The sequence below is a fragment of the Trachymyrmex septentrionalis genome, unplaced genomic scaffold, assembly GCF_001594115.1.
Source record: "Trachymyrmex septentrionalis isolate Tsep2-gDNA-1 unplaced genomic scaffold, Tsep1.0 scaffold330, whole genome shotgun sequence".
NCBI lineage: Eukaryota > Metazoa > Arthropoda > Insecta > Hymenoptera > Formicidae > Trachymyrmex > Trachymyrmex septentrionalis.
In genome coordinates, this window is record NW_017305495.1 from 109,119 (window position 1) to 128,462 (window position 19,344).

The 19,344-nt window shown below is 31.3% G+C and overlaps 5 protein-coding genes across 14 annotated transcripts in view; 2 read left to right on the plus strand and 3 right to left on the minus strand.

Moving 5' to 3' along the window:
• LOC108750183 (NADH-ubiquinone oxidoreductase 75 kDa subunit, mitochondrial) overlaps positions 1-778 on the minus strand; it is a 4,897-nt gene extending 4,119 nt beyond the window's left edge. The window contains exons 1-2 of one of the 2 annotated variants that reach the window (XM_018489478.1): positions 521-622; positions 114-281 (exon numbers count right to left, since the gene is read on the minus strand). In XM_018489478.1, the coding sequence (XP_018344980.1) occupies positions 114-272 (159 nt within the window). In that variant the 5' untranslated portion in view covers positions 273-281; positions 521-622. Of the gene's footprint in view, positions 1-113; positions 282-520; positions 623-735 lie in introns of those variants that run through there. The other variant, XM_018489479.1, reaches the window with a different exon arrangement.
• A 702-nt stretch (positions 779-1,480) lies between these two features.
• LOC108750161 (5'-AMP-activated protein kinase catalytic subunit alpha-2) lies at positions 1,481-6,905 on the plus strand. 9 transcript variants are annotated; one of them, XM_018489432.1, is made up of 10 exons: positions 1,481-1,691; positions 4,097-4,212; positions 4,298-4,439; positions 4,673-4,911; positions 4,986-5,192; positions 5,289-5,394; positions 5,474-5,808; positions 5,979-6,142; positions 6,216-6,375; positions 6,483-6,905. In XM_018489432.1, the coding sequence occupies exons 2-10, from the start codon at positions 4,110-4,112 to the stop codon at positions 6,572-6,574; spliced, it is 1,548 nt and encodes a 515-aa protein (XP_018344934.1). In that variant the 5' UTR covers positions 1,481-1,691; positions 4,097-4,109; the 3' UTR covers positions 6,575-6,905. The 9 variants fall into 9 exon arrangements, with proteins under 9 accessions (XP_018344934.1, XP_018344938.1, XP_018344931.1 ...); XM_018489436.1 differs by having other exon boundaries at positions 4,100-4,212; XM_018489429.1 differs by lacking the exon at positions 1,481-1,691 and adding an exon at positions 1,702-1,927.
• A 1,949-nt stretch (positions 6,906-8,854) lies between these two features.
• Positions 8,855-11,629, minus strand: LOC108750167 (adapter molecule Crk). The gene is made up of 3 exons (XM_018489446.1): positions 10,892-11,629; positions 9,746-10,101; positions 8,855-9,663 (listed from the first exon to the last, which is right to left on the minus strand). Exons 1-3 carry the CDS (start codon positions 10,924-10,926, stop codon positions 9,191-9,193), a joined length of 864 nt encoding a protein of 287 aa, XP_018344948.1. The 5' UTR covers positions 10,927-11,629; the 3' UTR covers positions 8,855-9,190.
• Positions 11,630-12,948: 1,319 nt separating this feature from the next.
• LOC108750169 lies at positions 12,949-16,945 on the plus strand. Its single transcript, XM_018489448.1, has 8 exons — positions 12,949-13,185; positions 13,265-13,562; positions 14,190-14,343; positions 14,799-14,941; positions 15,025-15,224; positions 15,403-15,784; positions 15,872-16,102; positions 16,496-16,945. The coding sequence occupies exons 1-8, from the start codon at positions 13,096-13,098 to the stop codon at positions 16,936-16,938; spliced, it is 1,941 nt and encodes a 646-aa protein (XP_018344950.1). The 5' UTR covers positions 12,949-13,095; the 3' UTR covers positions 16,939-16,945.
• Positions 16,946-18,579: 1,634 nt separating this feature from the next.
• The window catches only part of LOC108750165 (pleckstrin homology domain-containing family F member 2), a 3,712-nt gene continuing 2,947 nt past the window's right edge, over positions 18,580-19,344 (minus strand). The window contains exon 8 of the mRNA XM_018489443.1: positions 18,580-19,123. Within this exon, the coding sequence (XP_018344945.1) occupies positions 19,094-19,123 (30 nt within the window). The 3' untranslated portion in view covers positions 18,580-19,093. The remainder of the gene's footprint in view (positions 19,124-19,344) is intronic.

Sequence of the window (19,344 nt, forward strand, 5' to 3'; positions counted from 1 at the left end):
ATATATATATATATATATAGAATGTATTATAGATTTAGAAATTATTCTTTACAACAGAAGACATACGAAAAAACTGAAGATAGAAAGAATATAAAAAATACATAGACTCAAACCTGCAGGACAGTTGTTCCTGGTGGTACTTGCACAGGCTTGTCGTCGATGAAAAGCTCGACCAGCTCCTGTTGCGACTTGTTGGACGTCGTATGGAAACCAACAGCGCAATGCCTTCCGCCTGCCAGGCCTGTGGCTCGCACAATCGGTAATCTCAACATCTCGCTAAGCTAACAATACCAGTTCATATTATTATATAATAAACAAACTTTATCACACAGTGACGAATTAACCTGACTAAGGAGAAGACTACAGTTAATGCAAGACATATGTCTCCAAAAGCTGTTATCGCAGCAACAGTACCGAGGGTCTAGCAAGCAATCTTGACGATTTGCCAAGTAATTTAAATGCAAAATTACACAATATAAATCACAGTTAAATAAAGTTATCACCGTTGTTCTCAAGATACCTTCTTTGAACGTCAGAAACATCTAACAATCCACACTGAGCTCATGATGAGCAATGGCGAATTCAATTGTAAAATGCAATTATGTAGATTACTTTTGTATCACCGTGTATAGTCATGAACGTATTGGGTAAATTGGGTTGCGCTAATCAATACTATTCTATAAATTTATTATAGATTTACACGAAAGAAAATCACAAAATCATAGATATATCTACATTATGGGAATAACAGCTAAATCGTGGTCATGATTGCTCTCAAACTTTTCTCTGCTGCAACAACTTACTGTATACTCCAATGAACTCTTACATCTGATTGGTATATTCCGTTAAATCTAAAAAGATAAACCAAAGAACGGTGTCGATTGCATTCATCCATATGAAATATGAATGCACCAAAAGCATGTAACTACTTTACTGTGTTTTCTACTATGATTGGCCGATTCACTCATTGTTTAAAGGATTTATACTGATCATTATTTGCTAATTTACGTCGTAATCAAAGAATTGACTAATCAAAGTCGAATGAAAGCGGAATAGTCAACTATGATTGGTTAATTCTTACGGATTATTACGATATATAAGTTAACAGATTAGGATCAACATAAATTTATGTTTTTCTATACGTTTCTAACTTTATACTTGATTATTTTTCTCATATTCGACTAATTTGTCAATTTCTTACGACCTCAAAGTTATACCCTGCCAATGGAGGAAATATTAGAAATGGAAATAAATATTAAGATTTCGACTTATTAGAAATCGTGTATTCTGATGTAATTGATTTCTGATAGGTTGAAATCATATGCCTATATTCATTGTCGGGCTTATTTGGGCTTATTTAAAGCTTCCTTAAATTCATCTTTAATGAAGACAGAAGCCATTAAGAAGAAGTTTATCTTTAAATGCTCTGTCTTTAGATACCAATAAAATAATTCGTAGAGTATCTGAAAATAAATTTAAGGAAGCCTTAAATATAAGGCCTGATTATAAATATGAGCATTAATGCTTACTCCTGTTTGTTTCTAATATTTTTTCTATTATGCGCAGCCCTTTAATTGGAATAATTGAAATCATATGTCCACAATGACAGTTAATAATCATGTGGTTATTTAATGCAAAGTAGAGTGGGGTGGAGCAGCGCAGGCAGCGTATATTGGCATATACATTAAAGGGTATGTTAAAGGCAGCGTATATATTATAACAACTACGAAGAGGTTAAGAGTCGTCGGGAAAACGAAGAGCGTTCGCTCATCTTACGCGTTAAAGCGGAGAATTCATTTTCCGACATTGGAAACTCTGGAAGAGTCGAAACTTCGCATCAAGCGTCCCCGATATCAGTTTAGAGTTTCGGAATTGGTCCCATTCGTGTCCGTTAACTCCTTATTTGTCTCTCCGACGTCTTTTGAGTGTGAGTGATCGTGAGACACAATCTACGAATTTTATAATGGATGATCCAGATGTGTCTGCGATTATTTTTATATAGCGATTTTTATGTACACGATGTAAAAAGTCTTCGTTTTATCGCCATCCACTCGAGCGGTGCGATACAGATTGATTCGATAAAATCGACAGGTACACCTCGTATGATAAGAAGTCTAGAGGCATGTAAATAGTGTCAGGTGATTGGAACTGTTCCGTGCCATTTTTATTGCGCATTTCTGTAAGATCCCGGTTCTTCGTTATTATTTTGTTGCAACATCGCGTGTAAGAAAATTATTTTGTTACGTAAACGCTTGATAAATAAGGTGTACATTGTTGCGTATAATAAGCGATTTTCTTGACACACATTTACTTCTTTAAAATCATTGCAAATAATAACTGGCTACAATGAAGATCATGACAATTAGTTTCTGTTTTCTTTTTCAATTCTTCAGCCTGTCATGACAAGAAAAAACCAGTATTGAATATTTTATCTGAAATATAATTTTCAATTAGACACAAGAAAAAGGACTATGCCCGGTTTTGCAGGGAAATTTGGGCCCTAGATGAATAACTTTGATATGTTTAAAATTTTAAGAGGTATCAAAAAAGAATTAAAAATTCCATAAGCCTAACTTTATAGGTTTCCTAAGTGCTAGAAGATCCAAAGTTCGCTATTATGTCCACTTAGTCTTATTCAATTTTTCTGCGTCCAGGACGTTCTCCCCGTGATGACGGCGGTGTAACGGATTGTACCAAAGTCATTGAAGTAATATCTAAAAAATGTATTTGGTACAGTTCATTAATCCAGTTGACAGTTATATGGTATCTGGGATATGCTCAACACTTTGACGAAAACATCCATATGTCAGCAAGAACAGCTAATGATGTTTTTTTACTTTTAGAGAGTTCCGATGAGGAAGCTGAAGAGAGATAAGGTCCATATATTAGCCACGTTTCAATTAAGCAATTAAAACCTTTGATTTCATACTTTGAGTATCTTTCTCCCTTCTTCATCATTAATATATATCATTTATAACTATTTATTAATATATATCATTTATAACTATTCATTAGGGATTCAAAAAAGGTTTTAGTTATCTTCGTCAAAATTTGACATATTCCAGATACTTAGATGATTCGAGAAATCGAATAAAACCAGTCCTACATGGTCATAATAGCGAATTTTGAACAGCTGTAGCACTCAAGGGACTCATTTTACATTGTGCATATGGAACTTTTTAATCCTTTTTATACTCTATAATCCTAGCTAAGTCTCAATGCTGTTCAGCCCGGGCTTAGTCCTTATATTAGATGGATAAACATATTTGTATATGTGCATTTGTATATGTCGCACCTATTTCTTGAGAATTTATAATAATAATAATCTTAGAACGCAAAATATCAGTACATTTGAGTAGAATATCTCAACATCTATTTGGTATCAATACTAGTTATATTAAGCTCATGTTTTATTAATAAAATCCGTCGATATAATCTGATAGATAAAAATTGAATAGAATTTGTAGTTGAATAAGATTCTTATTGAATAGTTATTTTTGTTATTTCGTGATTATTTAAATGGAATTTATCACGTAAATGATAAAAATTTTGTTCGGTTTCTACAGCTGATTTGTTATTAGCAAACTTTATTATTAACAAAATTTGTACCAAACACTTTGCAAAATCTGTTTTCAACAAATTTATCTATTTGAAATTTTACATCTACTTGAAAAAACAAGAAGTCTCTCTCTATAATTTGAAATAATAAAATCATAAGTGCTTAAAATTCATTTGTGTTTAATATTCTTATTAGTGCGCTACAATAATGTTGTCATGACATATATTTTTTATTATTGTACTAAAACTTTCCTTCCCGCTTTTATTAAATTTTAAATATATATTTATTTCATTTTAAAAACAAAAGAGTGTATGCTAGCTTTAGCTACAAAAAGTGAACCTATATAAAACAAAAGGACATAGAGCAGTTTTTCCAAAATCCTGAAATTTTCAAGTGTTTTTAGAATGCTTGATGGATTATTCAGTGTTTGATGAATTGATTTCGTAGATTTCTTTTAAATTATGATATGGTTATCGACACAATATTATTTTAGGAATATAACTTTAAGATAATAAATTTTATTATTCAATGATATAGCAGAAGATTGAAGATGTCTGAAAAACTCCCGAGTAATCAACCGCAACCTATTGTTAAAATAGGCCATTATACATTAGGCCAGACTTTAGGTGTGGGTACATTTGGTAAAGTAAAAAGTACGTGTGTATACAATATAGTTGAAATTCTCTTTTTATTATCCTACCTGAAATTATAAGCTTTTTCATGTAATGCCATTCACAGTTGGGGAACACGTTTTAACGAAACACAAAGTTGCTGTGAAGATTTTGAATCGCCAAAAAATCAAGAGCCTGGATGTTGTGGGAAAAATTCGCAGAGAAATACAAAATCTCAAGCTCTTTAGACATCCTCATATCATTAAGCTGTAAGTATTAATTGTATAATTTTGTTTTGTATATCATAGTTACATATTAATTATTTTAGAAATGATAAATTAAAAAATAAATTTTGGAGAATTTAATTTTAAAGTGAGAGGGAGAAATAGGTCTGTCACATACACAACAGTAATATACATATATGTTTATTTTCTCCATTTGACGTGTCTTCTTTTAAATAAATAGCTCGTATAATCCAAATTTTAATGTATGTTTCACATAGATATCAGGTCATAAGTACTCCTACAGATATATTCATGATAATGGAATACGTCTCAGGAGGAGAGCTGTTCGATTATATTGTTAAACACGGAAAGCTTAAGGAATACGAAGCGCGACGATTTTTCCAACAGATCATATCAGGCGTCGATTATTGCCATCGACATATGATAGTACATCGTGATTTAAAGCCAGAAAATCTTCTGTTAGATCACAATCTCCATGTGAAAATTGCAGATTTCGGTACTTGAATATAATTGGCATATCGACACTTCCATTATGTATAGGTGATAAAATGTTCTTCTACGAAAATGTAGGTCTGTCAAACATGATGATGGACGGAGAGTTTTTGCGTACTTCATGCGGCTCTCCGAATTACGCTGCACCAGAAGTGATATCCGGTAAATTATACGCCGGTCCCGAAGTCGATATTTGGTCGTGTGGTGTTATATTGTACGCGCTACTCTGTGGTACCTTGCCATTCGACGACGAGCATGTTCCTACTCTCTTTCGCAAGATTAAATGTAAGTTATTTCTTCTCAAAAGAAATGTCAGCCGGCACACTGGAAATTTTTTCAAAGGCATCTTATGGCAGGATTAATTGGAATCTTTAATTTTAGCTGGTGTTTTTCCTATTCCGGAATATTTGAACAAAAGTGTTGTTAGCCTCTTATGCCACATGTTGCAAGTGGATCCAATGAAGAGAGCGACTATCGAAGATATTAAGTACATTGATGTATTTTTTTTTCAAAATATTGAATTAACACTGCTATCACTATGTCTCATACATACTTTTCTATTTCAGAAAACATGAATGGTTCCAAAAAGATTTACCGTCGTACTTATTCCCATCACCTGTTGAACAAGATTCTTCAGTTATTGATATAGATGCTGTAAATGAAGTATGTGAAAAATTTAATGTGAAAGAACCAGAAGTGCATTCCGCGCTATTGGGCGGTGATCCACACGATCAATTGGCAATCGCTTATCACTTAATCATAGACAATAAGAGAATCGCAGATGAAGCTGCTAAGGCGGAATTGAAAGATTTTTATGTGGCATCTAGTCCTCCGCCTGTAGCGTTTAGTCCAAACGAGGCAAACAGCAGTCCACTGAGGCCTCATCCAGAAAGAATTGCACGTATGTAAAAAATATATGAACCAGTGCGGCTCATTAATTAATGAATTTCTTATTAGAAATTGTCTCTGTTCTCTCTCTTTTTTATATAAGAATAAATCTATAAAAGCTACTAAAAAAAATATCTTAGTCATCCTTTATACATGGCTATACATGTAATGACAATGTTACAGCATATCGCGAACGTCAAGGTTCGCAAGGCAGCGCACCTGCACAGATTCAAGGAAATCGCGGTACGCCTGTGAAAAGGGCAAAATGGCATTTAGGAATTAGATCACAATCCAAGCCCAATGACATTATGAATGAAGTTTATCGTGCTATGAAAGCGCTTAATTTTGTAAGATTAATTACATGTGGAGTTATATAACAATCGGTTGCTTAAACGTGATGTCACAAATTATCTTTTTCAGGAGTGGAAGATTGTAAATACATACAGTGTTAGAGTAAGACATAAAAATAAACTGACTGACAGATATAGCAAGATGTCATTACAATTATATCAAGTAGATCATAAGAGTTACTTATTAGACTTTAAATCTTTATCCAGCGAAGAAGAGGACATTGGACGAGGTAAATTAAGTCTTTAAAAATATATTTGACTTACTGGTTATACATAAACATAACTTGCATATAAAATATATATATATGTATATATATATATATATATCTTTTTATAGATCCAACATTGCCGCCTCCGCAAGCAACAGGCCATCACACAATGGAATTTTTCGAAATGTGTGCAGCATTAATTACGCAATTGGCACGATAGCGCGCGCGCGCATGTGCCTACTTCTTTTTTTAAATTACATTAAATCAGGTTATATACTGTGCTTTTAACATTGTATAGTTTGAAATAAATGCAGATATTATAAAACATATTATAAGTTTTGCCTTTTACAAAATAATTTCAATAAAGGCTATATTTTTCGAGCTCGATTTAGTTTTCAATTGAATTCTGAAAATGTGATTGTGTGAAAAGTATACATCTTTAACAACTAATGTAGATATAGAAATTAATAAACAACGATATCTACATACGTAATCATTTATTATCGAGTGCTATAATGGAACGTTACATTATTACAATCTAATATAAATTACAACACAAATACATATTTATCTAAATGATTATTGATCTTATCATTTATTATCATATTTTATTTACGGAATCGGTTCACTATCAGAAAAACCAAAAAAATATGTGCATACGCTTAGAAAAATATACATTATCCTTGTCGTATTTAAATTTATCTCATGTATAGCTTGTACAAATGAATTTGTTTTGATGGGTCATGCATGTGAAATGTGATCAAATTTAATGTAATTTATGTTCTAATTGTGTGTAATTTTCTTTCGTTACAATTGATGAAATTTATAACAGAAAGTCTTCAAATTAATACACATAATAATCAACTATTATGTGAAAATATATATGCGCAAATTATTTAATATTTAAACATTTGTATGTTGATATCACTATATAATGTCTTAAGCTGAAACCCATTTAAGCACCATCTGTCATTGGAATATTGGTAATTAAAGATAAAATATACATGATGGCACATACCAGACCTTGTCTCATGAATATACGGCTCGATCTTTATAATGCTGCCAAAAAAACTGCCTGTTACTCAGCTTGCCTTATTACACATACAAAACTGACAAAAAATATATATAAATTGGATAATTTCATATTTTATCTCGTATGTTTAAACGAGATTAATATTAAACGGAAGAGAATCTTGCCTAAACATATTTATTGATATGGAATACTTCCAGTTTTGTTTATCTTACTGCGCACAATTTTAGGAAGATTATGGAGAACTTACGCAACTTGTGACTACAATGGTGATGACGATGATGATAATGAGAACGATGATGATGGAAATGTCAAATGCACGTAGTAAATTAAAAAATCGATACAATATATTACACGTTATAATCTAAAATTATATTGCAAAAATATAATAAAACATAATGAACATAATTATTAGTATAAGTCTGTTTTTCCTTTTTAAATAGCATGTGTTATATAATGTATGGCAATTTGTGTAATTCGATATATGTAAAATGTGTAACTATTTTAGCAGTGTTTCAATAGCTGACGTTTTAAGTTTTAGAATTGATTCGTTCTCAGTGAAAACTTCATGAGAACGCAATATTTATTTAAGAATATCTGCTATCAAAATAATTTTCAAAAGTCCTAAAGTATCCTGCGTAACTATGATCAACTTTTTGATACAATTAACCTTTCCATCATTATTTATAAATACAACTTTCTAGCACAGTGTGTTGCTCCAATTGGTGGCACAACCTATGGCTAACAGATATTGTATGTACCATATCTACGTTGCATAGCCTGCAGAACTGTACTTTTTTCGAAATATTACAATATTTCGAATATTTTTTTCGGAAGTATTAATAATAATAAAATGAAACAATGTCAAGCGAGTACATAAACAGTATGCTTTTATCATAGTCACTTTGACTAGAAGATATTATCGTACATTCAATGCAGAATATACTATTCCATAGCTTCAGGAATAGAAGTGTAATATTTGCTAACAAAACATTTTAAGGAACGCATACAAGCTTTTTTCCATTGTAATAATCATAAATAAAAATGATAAATTACGTTTATCAATAATATAAATCTTTTATAAAATCAACAAATCCATGATGAAAGATCGTTGAATATAGATGAAGAACTGTGCATGTGCCGAACTATTCGTATCGAGCACTATAATAAATTTCTAAATAAACAATAAAAACTTATACATACGTGAATGTTAAACTAGTGCACTATATTATAATATCTATATAAAAATATGCATATAGAAAAATATATATGTAACAAATAGCTACATATATACATATATATGTATATATATATATAACTGTAAATTAAAACCATTAGAGTATACATTTTATAAATACTGTATTTTTTTTTTTACAAAAATCTTTTTGTTCATTATTTCACTGAAACATGGTTTTAATTTTTAATAAAATAAAATCGTATTAATATATACGATTAATATGTACTGTAATATGTATCTAACAACTTTATAAAATTATGCTTGTGCTTTGGACAATTAGCAATGTATAATATAAACTGATGAATTAACATGTGACTAAATTAACACATACTGTAGAGATATTAACATAAACCTCTAAACATTTCTTACGACATATTGCACAAAAATCTGGCGTTCATTCTTATAATATGTTATATCCAGCAATCGAACGTACAGTTATTCAGGCTAAACGTATTTTGAAATGGCACATATAATAGATGTTATTAATAACTTTAAATTTTGATAATATAGGAGGTGTCGTTCTTCCCTTTGTCACACATGTGGTGCACATCACACTCGGAGAATTTCTGTTAAATCTCCTGATTGTCTTCACCAGTCTCATTATCTACAAACTCCACATGCGTAAATGGGAAGTGTCCGACCTTGCCGTGCAATTCACCTTCCCACTGGCCATTGATATTAGTCTTTGTCACTTTTATCATATCACCTACTTCTAATTTTAGCGCAGTTTTATCGTAGGCATTTGGTACCCTTGCCTGTTTCACTTTGGCAAAGGCCGGCAGTGTTCTCTGAATATTTGATCTTCGCGTTACTGTTGCTTGTCCCGTCGTTTCCGTATGAGATACTTGTGATGTAGGCCCTGAATTTGAATTAGAGCCGGAACTGCCGCCACTTTCAGGTCGCGAATTATTTTCTATTATCATATGACTATCGTCGTCGTACTTTTGAACGTACGGCACTGGTATCGAACCAGTTTGGCCCACACTATTTCTAGCTGTCCACCACTGCTCTTCATCTTTTGATATTACAGTGAGTATATCACCTAAATTACAAGTACCTTATTAATAAGATTATAAAAAATAAATTGATATAAATTAATCAGAATTAAGGAAGATGATATATACCTTTTCTAAAGGGTAAGTCCTCAGAATCATTTCCTTCAAAATCATACTTTGCAATTACCCTCTGCGTTTTCTTTGGCGCTGGCCTAATTAATGGTGTGGTATCTAAGTAGTGAAGCTTATAAAAGGCGAGAAGACTGGGAATATCCGGAAACATCTGATCACCAATCCGATAACGAATTTGGTCTCCTTGTTGAATTTTATTGATGATATAGTGGCTAACTTTACTGTCCTCCCTTACGCATAGTACGAAGTCACCATGTATAGAGGTGCTGTCTCGTACTAAAAATACACCACCTTCTTTTTCACCCATCAATAAGTCAGATGCATCCTGTCGTGACATAGCACCAAAATACCAGCTGGAAAGAATCAATTATAATTAATTATAATACAGTTTCAGAGAAACTTATATTTTATTTAAACATGTAAAAAAAAAAGATAAATTTATAGTTTCATAAACATAAAAAAATATAAAAAACAAATATAATAAATATTGCTGCTTTTAAATATTAAATTCAAAGCAACTAAATAACTAAGATAAGCAAAGAAGATCATATTTGTTCAAAGCAGAAATTGGTGTTTAATAATTCATGCAAAAACATTATTAGGTATCAATTTCTATTTTAACCAAATATGATCTTCACTGATTCGTATTTAACATTTCTTGATCAATTTTTTCACTTACTATTATTTAAATAATTAAGATTCTCTATTTTTCTTTCTAAGACAAATATATATATGGAAGAGGTTTTAAAAACGTTTAAACTTTAATTATTTTTAATTAGTGCTTGATTGTGAGAACATTCAATGTTATAACATAAATATCTATAAGACTGATCTGACAAACACCTAGGAAACACACGAAAAATTACAAAATTTATACTCTACGTCGTTCACGATGAGGTTAATACTTCGAAGCAAGCTACTACTCGTATTGCACGGACTAAAGAAGACTTATCCAGTGCTCCGAGAACGAATGCATCGGGACGATAATTGCACCGTTTTTGTGCGGGAGTCGTTAAACGGGATACCGCGATATGTTAAGTGGCCCGCACGGTCGCAATTTCAAACGCCATTACGCCAATAATACTTAATGCAAGCATGACACTCGCTTGATGAATCAAAACATGGGAATTCTCCCGCACGTACCTCGATTTGTCATACTGATCGAAGGTCGCAGCCATTGTCGTGTCGATCGGGGGTTCCAGAAGCGAGACGAGCAGCTTCTTCTCTCGTCAATTGTCAATTAATATATCACGGAGCACGTCCGACGGGGAGGGAATGAGAGAGAGGGACTCGGCCGAGTTGCCGCATACTTAGTAAGAGGGGCCTCACAAAACGCTCGCGCGAGTTACTGCCGCCGACGGATCCCCAGGTCTATCGCGGAACTTTGTGCGGCTATCAGAAACTACCGCGATGTACCCGTATCTTTCGGCGGGAATCCTCGGAGACACTTTTTTACGATCACTCTTTTATTCCTGACCCGAAAGGGAATTATCACTTCATCGTCGGACATTCCTCGCACGATTTGGTCTCGTAGATGTGGAACGTCGGCGACATGTTCTCGAGATCGTGCACGTTCACAAACGTTTCGGTCGACAGATGGTTCTTTTCTCTTTGCCGAGGCCTTCGTCAGGAAACTACCACGTGCTATACGTCGCTACGACGTTTACACGCCGCACGAAGCAACCGTGAAGCGAACGGCAGATCTTAGAAAAATGGTCGCCAGCGCAATACGACTTCGTCCATGCCTCTTAAGGACGGTACACAACGATTCGCAAATCGCAATGCCCGCGTGTTTTCCTTAATGCTGGATTCACACTGCGTACGTTATGGTCCTTGCAACCTTCCTCTCCGAGTAGTCCAAAGTGTTTAGCGAACAATTTATAAATATAAAAGGACACACCGTTTTGTTTTGTGTTAATAAATTATCGTTAATATGTATAAATCTGAGATAATTGTTTATAAATCAATATGTATAAAACTGAGATAATTACTTATAATATAAACTGTCAAAGCTTCATAAACATGTTGAACTTTCCGTTTGATGTGAGTTGTTTGGATATATGTTTTTTCTTATTGACTCAATTTTAATTTTATATATATCTAATCAGGATCCACTTCAGTTGAAAACCTGTTAGTGGCTCACGTTTGACGAAAGGTTCAATAAAGTACGATTTGACATATGTATTGCTGAGGACTCCAAAGAGAACCGGAACGTTCAAAATAAAGAAGATTCCCCACGATCGATTAATGGTACAGAATTTAATCGTTGGCACCTTCATCAGCTTGTGATTCTTATTGGCCTTGTATGGATTGTCTATTTTTATTTCTATAGCAAGAACACATTGGAGCATGCCGGGGCATGCGACGCGACAAACCCATGGCAACGCCTTGGCGGTTTGCTGCACGGAAATTGGTGCAAGAGCCAATCAGTTTTTATCGCTTATAAAAGGAAAAGAATGAGCGAGTTCAAGACGGCTAAGACCCGGTCTTACCTTACCAACTCCGATGGTGTCGATGATCTAAGTCTCCACTAAGGGCTTAAACCGGATAAGAATATAAGAACCAACCAACTACAGTCGAGCATTCCTCTGTCGTTCGACTGTAACAGAGAAATACTCGACTGTAGTTGGTTGATTCTTACATTCTGATCCGGTTTAAACTCTCGGTGGAAAATAGGCCATTGTCTCTTTTAGAATATATAGAACTCTAATGTGTGTTGCAGACTTTAAAGCATGTAGGGCCGGTTGTTCCATCTTTTGATAAATTTTACCTGTGAGATAAATCTGATAACGGTGCATGTGATTGGATAATCTTGCTATTTATCCAACAGGTAAAATTTACCAAAAGATGAAACAATCGGCCCTTAATGATTCTTGGTTCCAAAACTTTCCGAGGAAGATTTTATCTCTATATGCTATAGTATACGTTATATGCACTATATATTTCGAGTAAAATTTTTCTCAGAGAGAAAGTTTTGGAACGTAGCCCTAGATCTAAAATTCTGATTGGACGAGCTAAAAGAATACACCAATAACAGCGAGCGCTCACTCAACTGTTGAAGGCGCTCTGAATGCGTCCAAAGAAAAAGGAGAAGCTGCTCCGAAAGAGGTCTCCACGGTTTTTCCAGCCGCCGTTAAATATTTCGATCAGTTTGGATTGTCCGAATTGCAAAGCTTGAATGTCTTTTAATAATTTCTATTTCGCGTTGTTTGCTTTTGTATTCTCGAATTTCAATACCGAATGAAAGAACGTGTCGTGAATACGCGACTGGTGCATTATAAACTGTATGGTTCATATTAATTGACATAGTTTTTTGTCATTTGCGGTGTGAAAGTGTGTGTCACAGAATGGCTATTACTGCATCCTTCCATCGAAATGTTACTTTATTGAATCAATTGGTCCCACCAGATCATGATTTCAAGAAGATCTTTCGTCAAGTAAACATCTTATTTTTCTTATATGTGTCATTTCTTGATTCTTACCATAATGATGATACAATAAAAATATGTGTTACAGGGAATGTTTGACAAACCAAATACTACCGGATTTATATATGTCTCACATTATCTGTTGACGATATATGATGCGGAGCGTTTTAAAAAAGTAGTTGAATGGCCAGTAATTTGTAAGAAAACTGAAACCAAGTATCGTAACAGTGTCAAAGATTATCTGAATGTCATTGCATTGGAGAATCCTGATATAGGATTTCCACGTGTGGTTACTACCTATTTACATCATGCAAGTGGTACTAAGTTCATAACTATAATGTGGAAACTATCTCAGCTTGCATTAAAAATGTATATTATGCGTGATGGTAGGTATCTAAGAAGCAAAATATTTTAGCGATTTAATCTAACAGTTTGCCAGTAGATTTATACAGATTGCATTAACTGTATTTTTTAACTTTGTTAGCAGATTGCACATTAACTGTATTTGCATTTAACTTTATAAACAGATTCCATTTATTGTTTGCATTGTTTGCTTTTTCTGTTATTAGAACCCATCGACATAGACTGTGTTTCAAAATTTACTGCCATACTGAAAGTCTGTGGTTTACGTCATGTGTACTATAGATTTTCAGAACTAGCAGTAAATTTTGAAACAGCCATAATCCGACAGATTCAGCAGAAACTAAGAATCTGTTATTTAATAATGATATATTTTATTTAAATAACTTTAAATTCTACTTGGTAATTGTAGTTAATCTATCATCATATTTTGTTAACATCTTTTATTTTTGCTAATGTGTTCTACTGGTGATATCTATAGCAGATACTTTGCAAAATCTATTTTCTATATATTTGTTATATTGTTGTAGAATTATATGTCTTAATAATTTTTAGAAATATATTGATTTCATTTAAATTTTTCATATTTTTGTATAAAAATACAGAATTAAATATTCTGATTGTAATAGATTTAGTTTAATTTATCCTTTCAGGTGAATACAAAGTTATATTTACACCAAAACCAAGTCTTGCAAATGACTTGGTTAAAACATACCTACAGCAGTCCAAAGCAAATATTAATTGCGATATATTGAGTCGTCATAGAAATTACGTACAAATGGAAAAAGCTGCAAACTTTGCATTGGCGTAATATTTTTTAATTAAATTTCTTTTGGTATAGTTTATACTATAGAGATGGACGATATAAAAATCTCAATATTTTTTTGTATCTTTGCTCGTGTATATTTGCAATATATTATGAACAGAAGTATTGATATACCAAAATATCAATTGGATTTGCGATATTGCTAATATCAATATGGATTCAAAATTTCTATTTTTAGGCGATATGCGCACCAATTAAAGAATGGATTTTTTTGCAAAAATAATGGTTTTTTAGACTATTTTATTGATCTTTTTGATGAATAACTATTTTAATTAGAGTTTAAAGAATTCAAAATTTAAATTATACACGTCCGGATATACCTTTGTTGTTATTTTTCTTGTCATATTTAAAATATTAGCATTATATCGCCCCTATCTCTATAGTCTACTAATATTAATATTATAGATTCTCTGAGTTTATTTTATTTCTCCTTTAGACAAGAGAAAGAATATTTGACTAAAATTAAAACAGAGCTGTTTGACAAGAAACAATCTTTGGCAAAATGCGCTTCTTCAGCTCCTGTTACCGAATCTATAAAGCAATGTTTAACAAATGTCGAAGATACAGACATTGTATCAAGTTAGAATCATATTTATTTTTTAAATTAATTTTTTGTTGTAAATCTTGTACATGTGAAATTAATGAATTTACATGGATTTTAGTGTGGAAAAATAGTTTAAACAAAAATATTCAGTATATACAAAAACGGTACATGATATTGAGTGATCTGGAAAAAACATGTGAGAAAACAAGTGGTATAATATCGAATCTATTGAACGATTCAAAAGCATTAGATAGCAAGCAACTGGAAAAAATTAATTGTTCTCTGATATCGGAATTGCCGTTTCCACCTGATGTTCAGGTAAAGCTGAATATTAAATAAGTGATTGCAATTTCTTTTTATTAATTTCTTATATTAATAAATTAACAAGCCACGACTTATTTTAAAAATAATACACACACACACGCGCTCGCGCGTGTGTGTGTGTGTGAACTATTTAATATTCTATCACACACACAATTTATGTTTCCTTTTTTAGCATTGTCTTTATCATTTGTATAATGATAACAGATTAATATATCACAATTTCATTCGTCTGCTTACTTTGATACTATATCAAATATATCAATGTCTGAGGAAGGACGACTTAGTCGATCTGTCCCAGTGTCTCTTGCAAGTGGAAGCAAGTACAGAAGACATGAAATCCATGTGCAATGTATTTGAAACCTTCTTGGCCAACATGACAAGTTCTACAGAGGAGATGCAAAATGATTTGTGTGTGAAAAGTACAGAGCGCATATCTGAGGATAAAAATGTTTTACCCTTTGTAAAAAATATACTTCTTATGTCCTCGCCTCTTATCAAAATTAATACTAATTGTGCGAACCAAAGAAACGAATTGCAATTTACTCCGACTGAAAGTAAGATCGATATTTAAGAAACAACTATAAATTGTAATTTTTGTGTCAAATAATTATTAGCGTAATCATATTGTTCGTTTTTTACAGTTGCACACAAATCATTATTTTCGAGATACATACGGCACAGTAAAAATTGCACACCAGATATAAAAAGGAATTTATACGTATCGCGCATCAGCATCGACAGTCACACTATGTTAAATGGTAATGAAAAACAAGAATTACGTTTTGTGACACCTAAGGTGAATCAATTATGTAAGAGAACAACAGGAAAATACTCCCGATTATTTGCTACATACAAAAAGCAAAATATAAAAGGTTTGTAAAAATTCTATTTGATTTGTATAAATAATATTGTTATTGAAATTTTATGTAATTTCTCTATTAAAAAAAAAAGAATACAGGACAATCAAGAAGTTACTAAAATTAGATAATGATTATTTTACAATGAAAGAAATAAAATTAATTAAATATCACTAGAAGAAACCGCTTTGTTCTTTTTTTTATACTTATTTTTCACAACCTGAAATATGTATTTTTATATTACAATAATAAGAATGACATTATTTCTGCAAAGTAGTATTTATAATTCAATTTTATTATTATATAAAATAATAGTCTTTTTTCTCTCAACAACTTCTTGATTGTCGTGTAACATAATATGTTTTGTTTACGGTATACATACATAAAATTAAAATTATATTTATATAGTCAATTCTAGCATGATGTCTCTACAATCTACCACACAATCCAATTCTGCTATTGCAAGTATAGAAGAAATATCCAGTTCATCGGATTTTAATTTAGATACCATAACAAAGGGTTTTATCAATTGGAGCGAAGAGCCTTCCAAAGTTTCTTACTCATCCATACAATTCACTCCAATAAAACGAAATGTCTCAAAAGTTGCGTCTCAACAACAAGTGAAAAATAAACTCGATCACAAGATCAAAGTAAATAAACCTGAATTGGATGAATTTACAGAGGTACAGATTGTAAACGACGACGATAAAAGTACAATTATAAAACATGAAAATGATTCAAAGAGACGGTCCATTAGTGACTTGGTAGAACGTTATAAGAAGATACTAGAAGTTAGCAATTCTGTTACAGCAAAGTTAGAAAATACGTATGTAGAATACGAAATTGAATAACGGAAAAAGGAACAAAACTCAAATTCAATTAGTATTTTCTATTGTTTGTATTTTTCTATTTGTAAATTTTTTTGAAACGGAAAATTTATCAATAATTTCCATTATTAAAATAAATAATAGAAAATACTAATCGAGTTCGCTTGATTTATTAGTTATTCATTAAAATCTAGGAATAATAAATATAAAATTTAACATCTAATATACAATATTTTGTATGAATAATTCAGTATATTTATATGAAAATGTATGATATGTTTTGTTTTTAAAGATAGCTTGTACACAATTTAAGAACAAGTTGTCAATAAGAAACAATGTATTAATAAGTTCGTTTTCTTAAAGATCTATGATAGATTCTGATACTAAAAACTTAGGTAAAGCAATTAAAGATTTCAACACATTTCTGCGCTATAGTAGTATATCCTCAAAAAGAAAGAGTAGACATGAGTTGATACTAATATTTTCTATTTTGTGGAACTTACTATATATTTTTTATAACATATGTATTTATATATTATATAGTTATAGAGATAAAGTCATGAATTATATTATATTATCATGTTACACAAACTAACGTATACTGTTACAAAGTAATTTTTTTATAAAATTTTTAAAAATGATCTCTTTGTATAAATGATATATTTTCGCCTTCTTTATTTGATTTTTCGTATCATTGCAATTTAGATAAGGAGTGACATTTTTATCTTATATATAAATTTAAAAACTTCCCTTATTGTTTATACATTAATTGAACATCTTTTCCTCGAGATTCTCAGTATATTAATTCTAATAAACTAGTTTTTATTTTTCAATTATTACACTAACATCCAAAAGATAACATGGTGTTTACTATTTTATCAAATAACTCTCTTAAATTTATAATAATACAACAGTTTATTCACAGATATTACGTTTAGAGTGCTATGTACTGTATTATAACGTATTGCAATAATAGGTAGAAAGAAATGTATACAATTAAAAATTAGTCTTTGCATTCTAAATGTTGCATTAAATGTTACATGTTCTTTACTTACAATTAGATATCTGATATTGATCAATAATGTAAAAAGGCACGATGGCGGCATATATTCTTATTATACATTAATGAAAAATGTTTCAAAAAAATTTTTGATCTAATAATTAGTGATTATATATGATAAATTTATACATTGAACGTTATGTAACTGTATTATTCAATTACAAGTCTTTGTTAATTTCTAACTGTGCATTTATAATACTTTAGAAAAAATATTGGTACTTTTGTTCTTTCAATCAACTATATATTTTTATCATTTTTTTATTTTGTATTAGGGTGGTTCTTTAGTAGTAAAGTGTCGAAAATTTGGGGTGCTTTACCAAGGTCCATTCAAAATTACAAATATCTGCATAATTTGGGTAAAATATTAAAACTGTGTGTATCTTAATGAAATAGTATGGGACATACGATGGTATAATAAATCCAGAGCTACATCTTCAACGAACAAAAACAAGACGAAATTAAGTTTACTTTTCGAGGTTAAATTTATATACAAGTTTATGCACGTAAATATCTTTCCAGAATGGACATATTACTTTTACTTATAGAATTGACTTAATATTTTTTTGTGATCATTAAAATCGTAATTTTTAAACTATTATACCTCATTTTTAAGAAAAATCTATGGTAAGAATTGTGTGCAAAGAAGCGTTTGCGAGCCTTATCAGTCATTAAATTATATGTGAAAGATTACATTTTCAATATTTTTTTTCTTTCTTATTTCATCGTTAACCTACCGTAAAATTTTGCCCATGTCAATTTCGGTACCTCAACTTCATTTTTAGAAATCAGATATTTCTATGATAACTCAATTTACTAAAGAACCGCCTTAATAAAATGTAATACTTTTTTATTGCTAAAAATTGCAGAATGCAAATTAAATATACGTAAAACAATATGCTTCATAAATTTTGGCAGAATTCGCATTATACGCATTTGTGTCAGTTTCAATCTTCCTAACAAATCGTCCAGAAATATTTCTTGAATGATTTTCTTGAATGACATTCTTATAAACTTTTTTATTATAATGTAGTTCGATATTAATTTTTAAAAATATTTCTGTAGAATTTTTGCTTCTCTTTCGTATTTCACTCGTACTTCATCCGTATGATATAGTCATTTTCATCGGCCAAGCGTGGAATAAAATTTAGGCTGCAAAAAAAGGAAAATTATATTTAAATACATTAATTTTATAATTATAAATTAGAGATTGAATGCTAGCAATTGTGCCAGTATTGCAAATGTACCTTTATTTTGACAATATCAGTACACAATTGTTAATAAAATTATTTCGGTATTTATCTCTGAATCATAAATTACATATATAAGAAATATCACATTTAGTAATAGCAAATGAATATGTGTATGTACAT

What these genes read in the sequence shown, in the direction of transcription:
- LOC108750167 (XM_018489446.1), bottom strand. Translation starts at nt 10,926, where the DNA reads ATGGCTGCGACCTTCGATCAGTATGACAAATCGAG. An exon ending in GATCAGTATGACAAATCGAG is followed by an intron (nt 10,102 to 10,891) that starts GTACGTGCGGGA and finishes GATTCTTTCCAG; the next exon opens with CTGGTATTTTGGTGCTATGT. An exon ending in GGACTTACCCTTTAGAAAAG is followed by an intron (nt 9,664 to 9,745) that starts GTATATATCATC and finishes CTTGTAATTTAG; the next exon opens with GTGATATACTCACTGTAATA.
- LOC108750169 (XM_018489448.1), top strand. Translation starts at nt 13,096, where the DNA reads ATGGCTATTACTGCATCCTTCCATCGAAATGTTACTTTATTGAATCAA. An exon ending in GCTGCAAACTTTGCATTGGC is followed by an intron (nt 14,344 to 14,798) that starts GTAATATTTTTT and finishes TTTCTCCTTTAG; the next exon opens with ACAAGAGAAAGAATATTTGA. An exon ending in GCAATTTACTCCGACTGAAA is followed by an intron (nt 15,785 to 15,871) that starts GTAAGATCGATA and finishes CGTTTTTTACAG; the next exon opens with TTGCACACAAATCATTATTT.
- LOC108750161 (XM_018489432.1), top strand. Translation starts at nt 4,110, where the DNA reads ATGTCTGAAAAACTCCCGAGTAATCAACCGCAACCTATTGTTAAAATA. An exon ending in TACATTTGGTAAAGTAAAAA is followed by an intron (nt 4,213 to 4,297) that starts GTACGTGTGTAT and finishes TGCCATTCACAG; the next exon opens with TTGGGGAACACGTTTTAACG. An exon ending in CTATGAAAGCGCTTAATTTT is followed by an intron (nt 6,143 to 6,215) that starts GTAAGATTAATT and finishes TATCTTTTTCAG; the next exon opens with GAGTGGAAGATTGTAAATAC.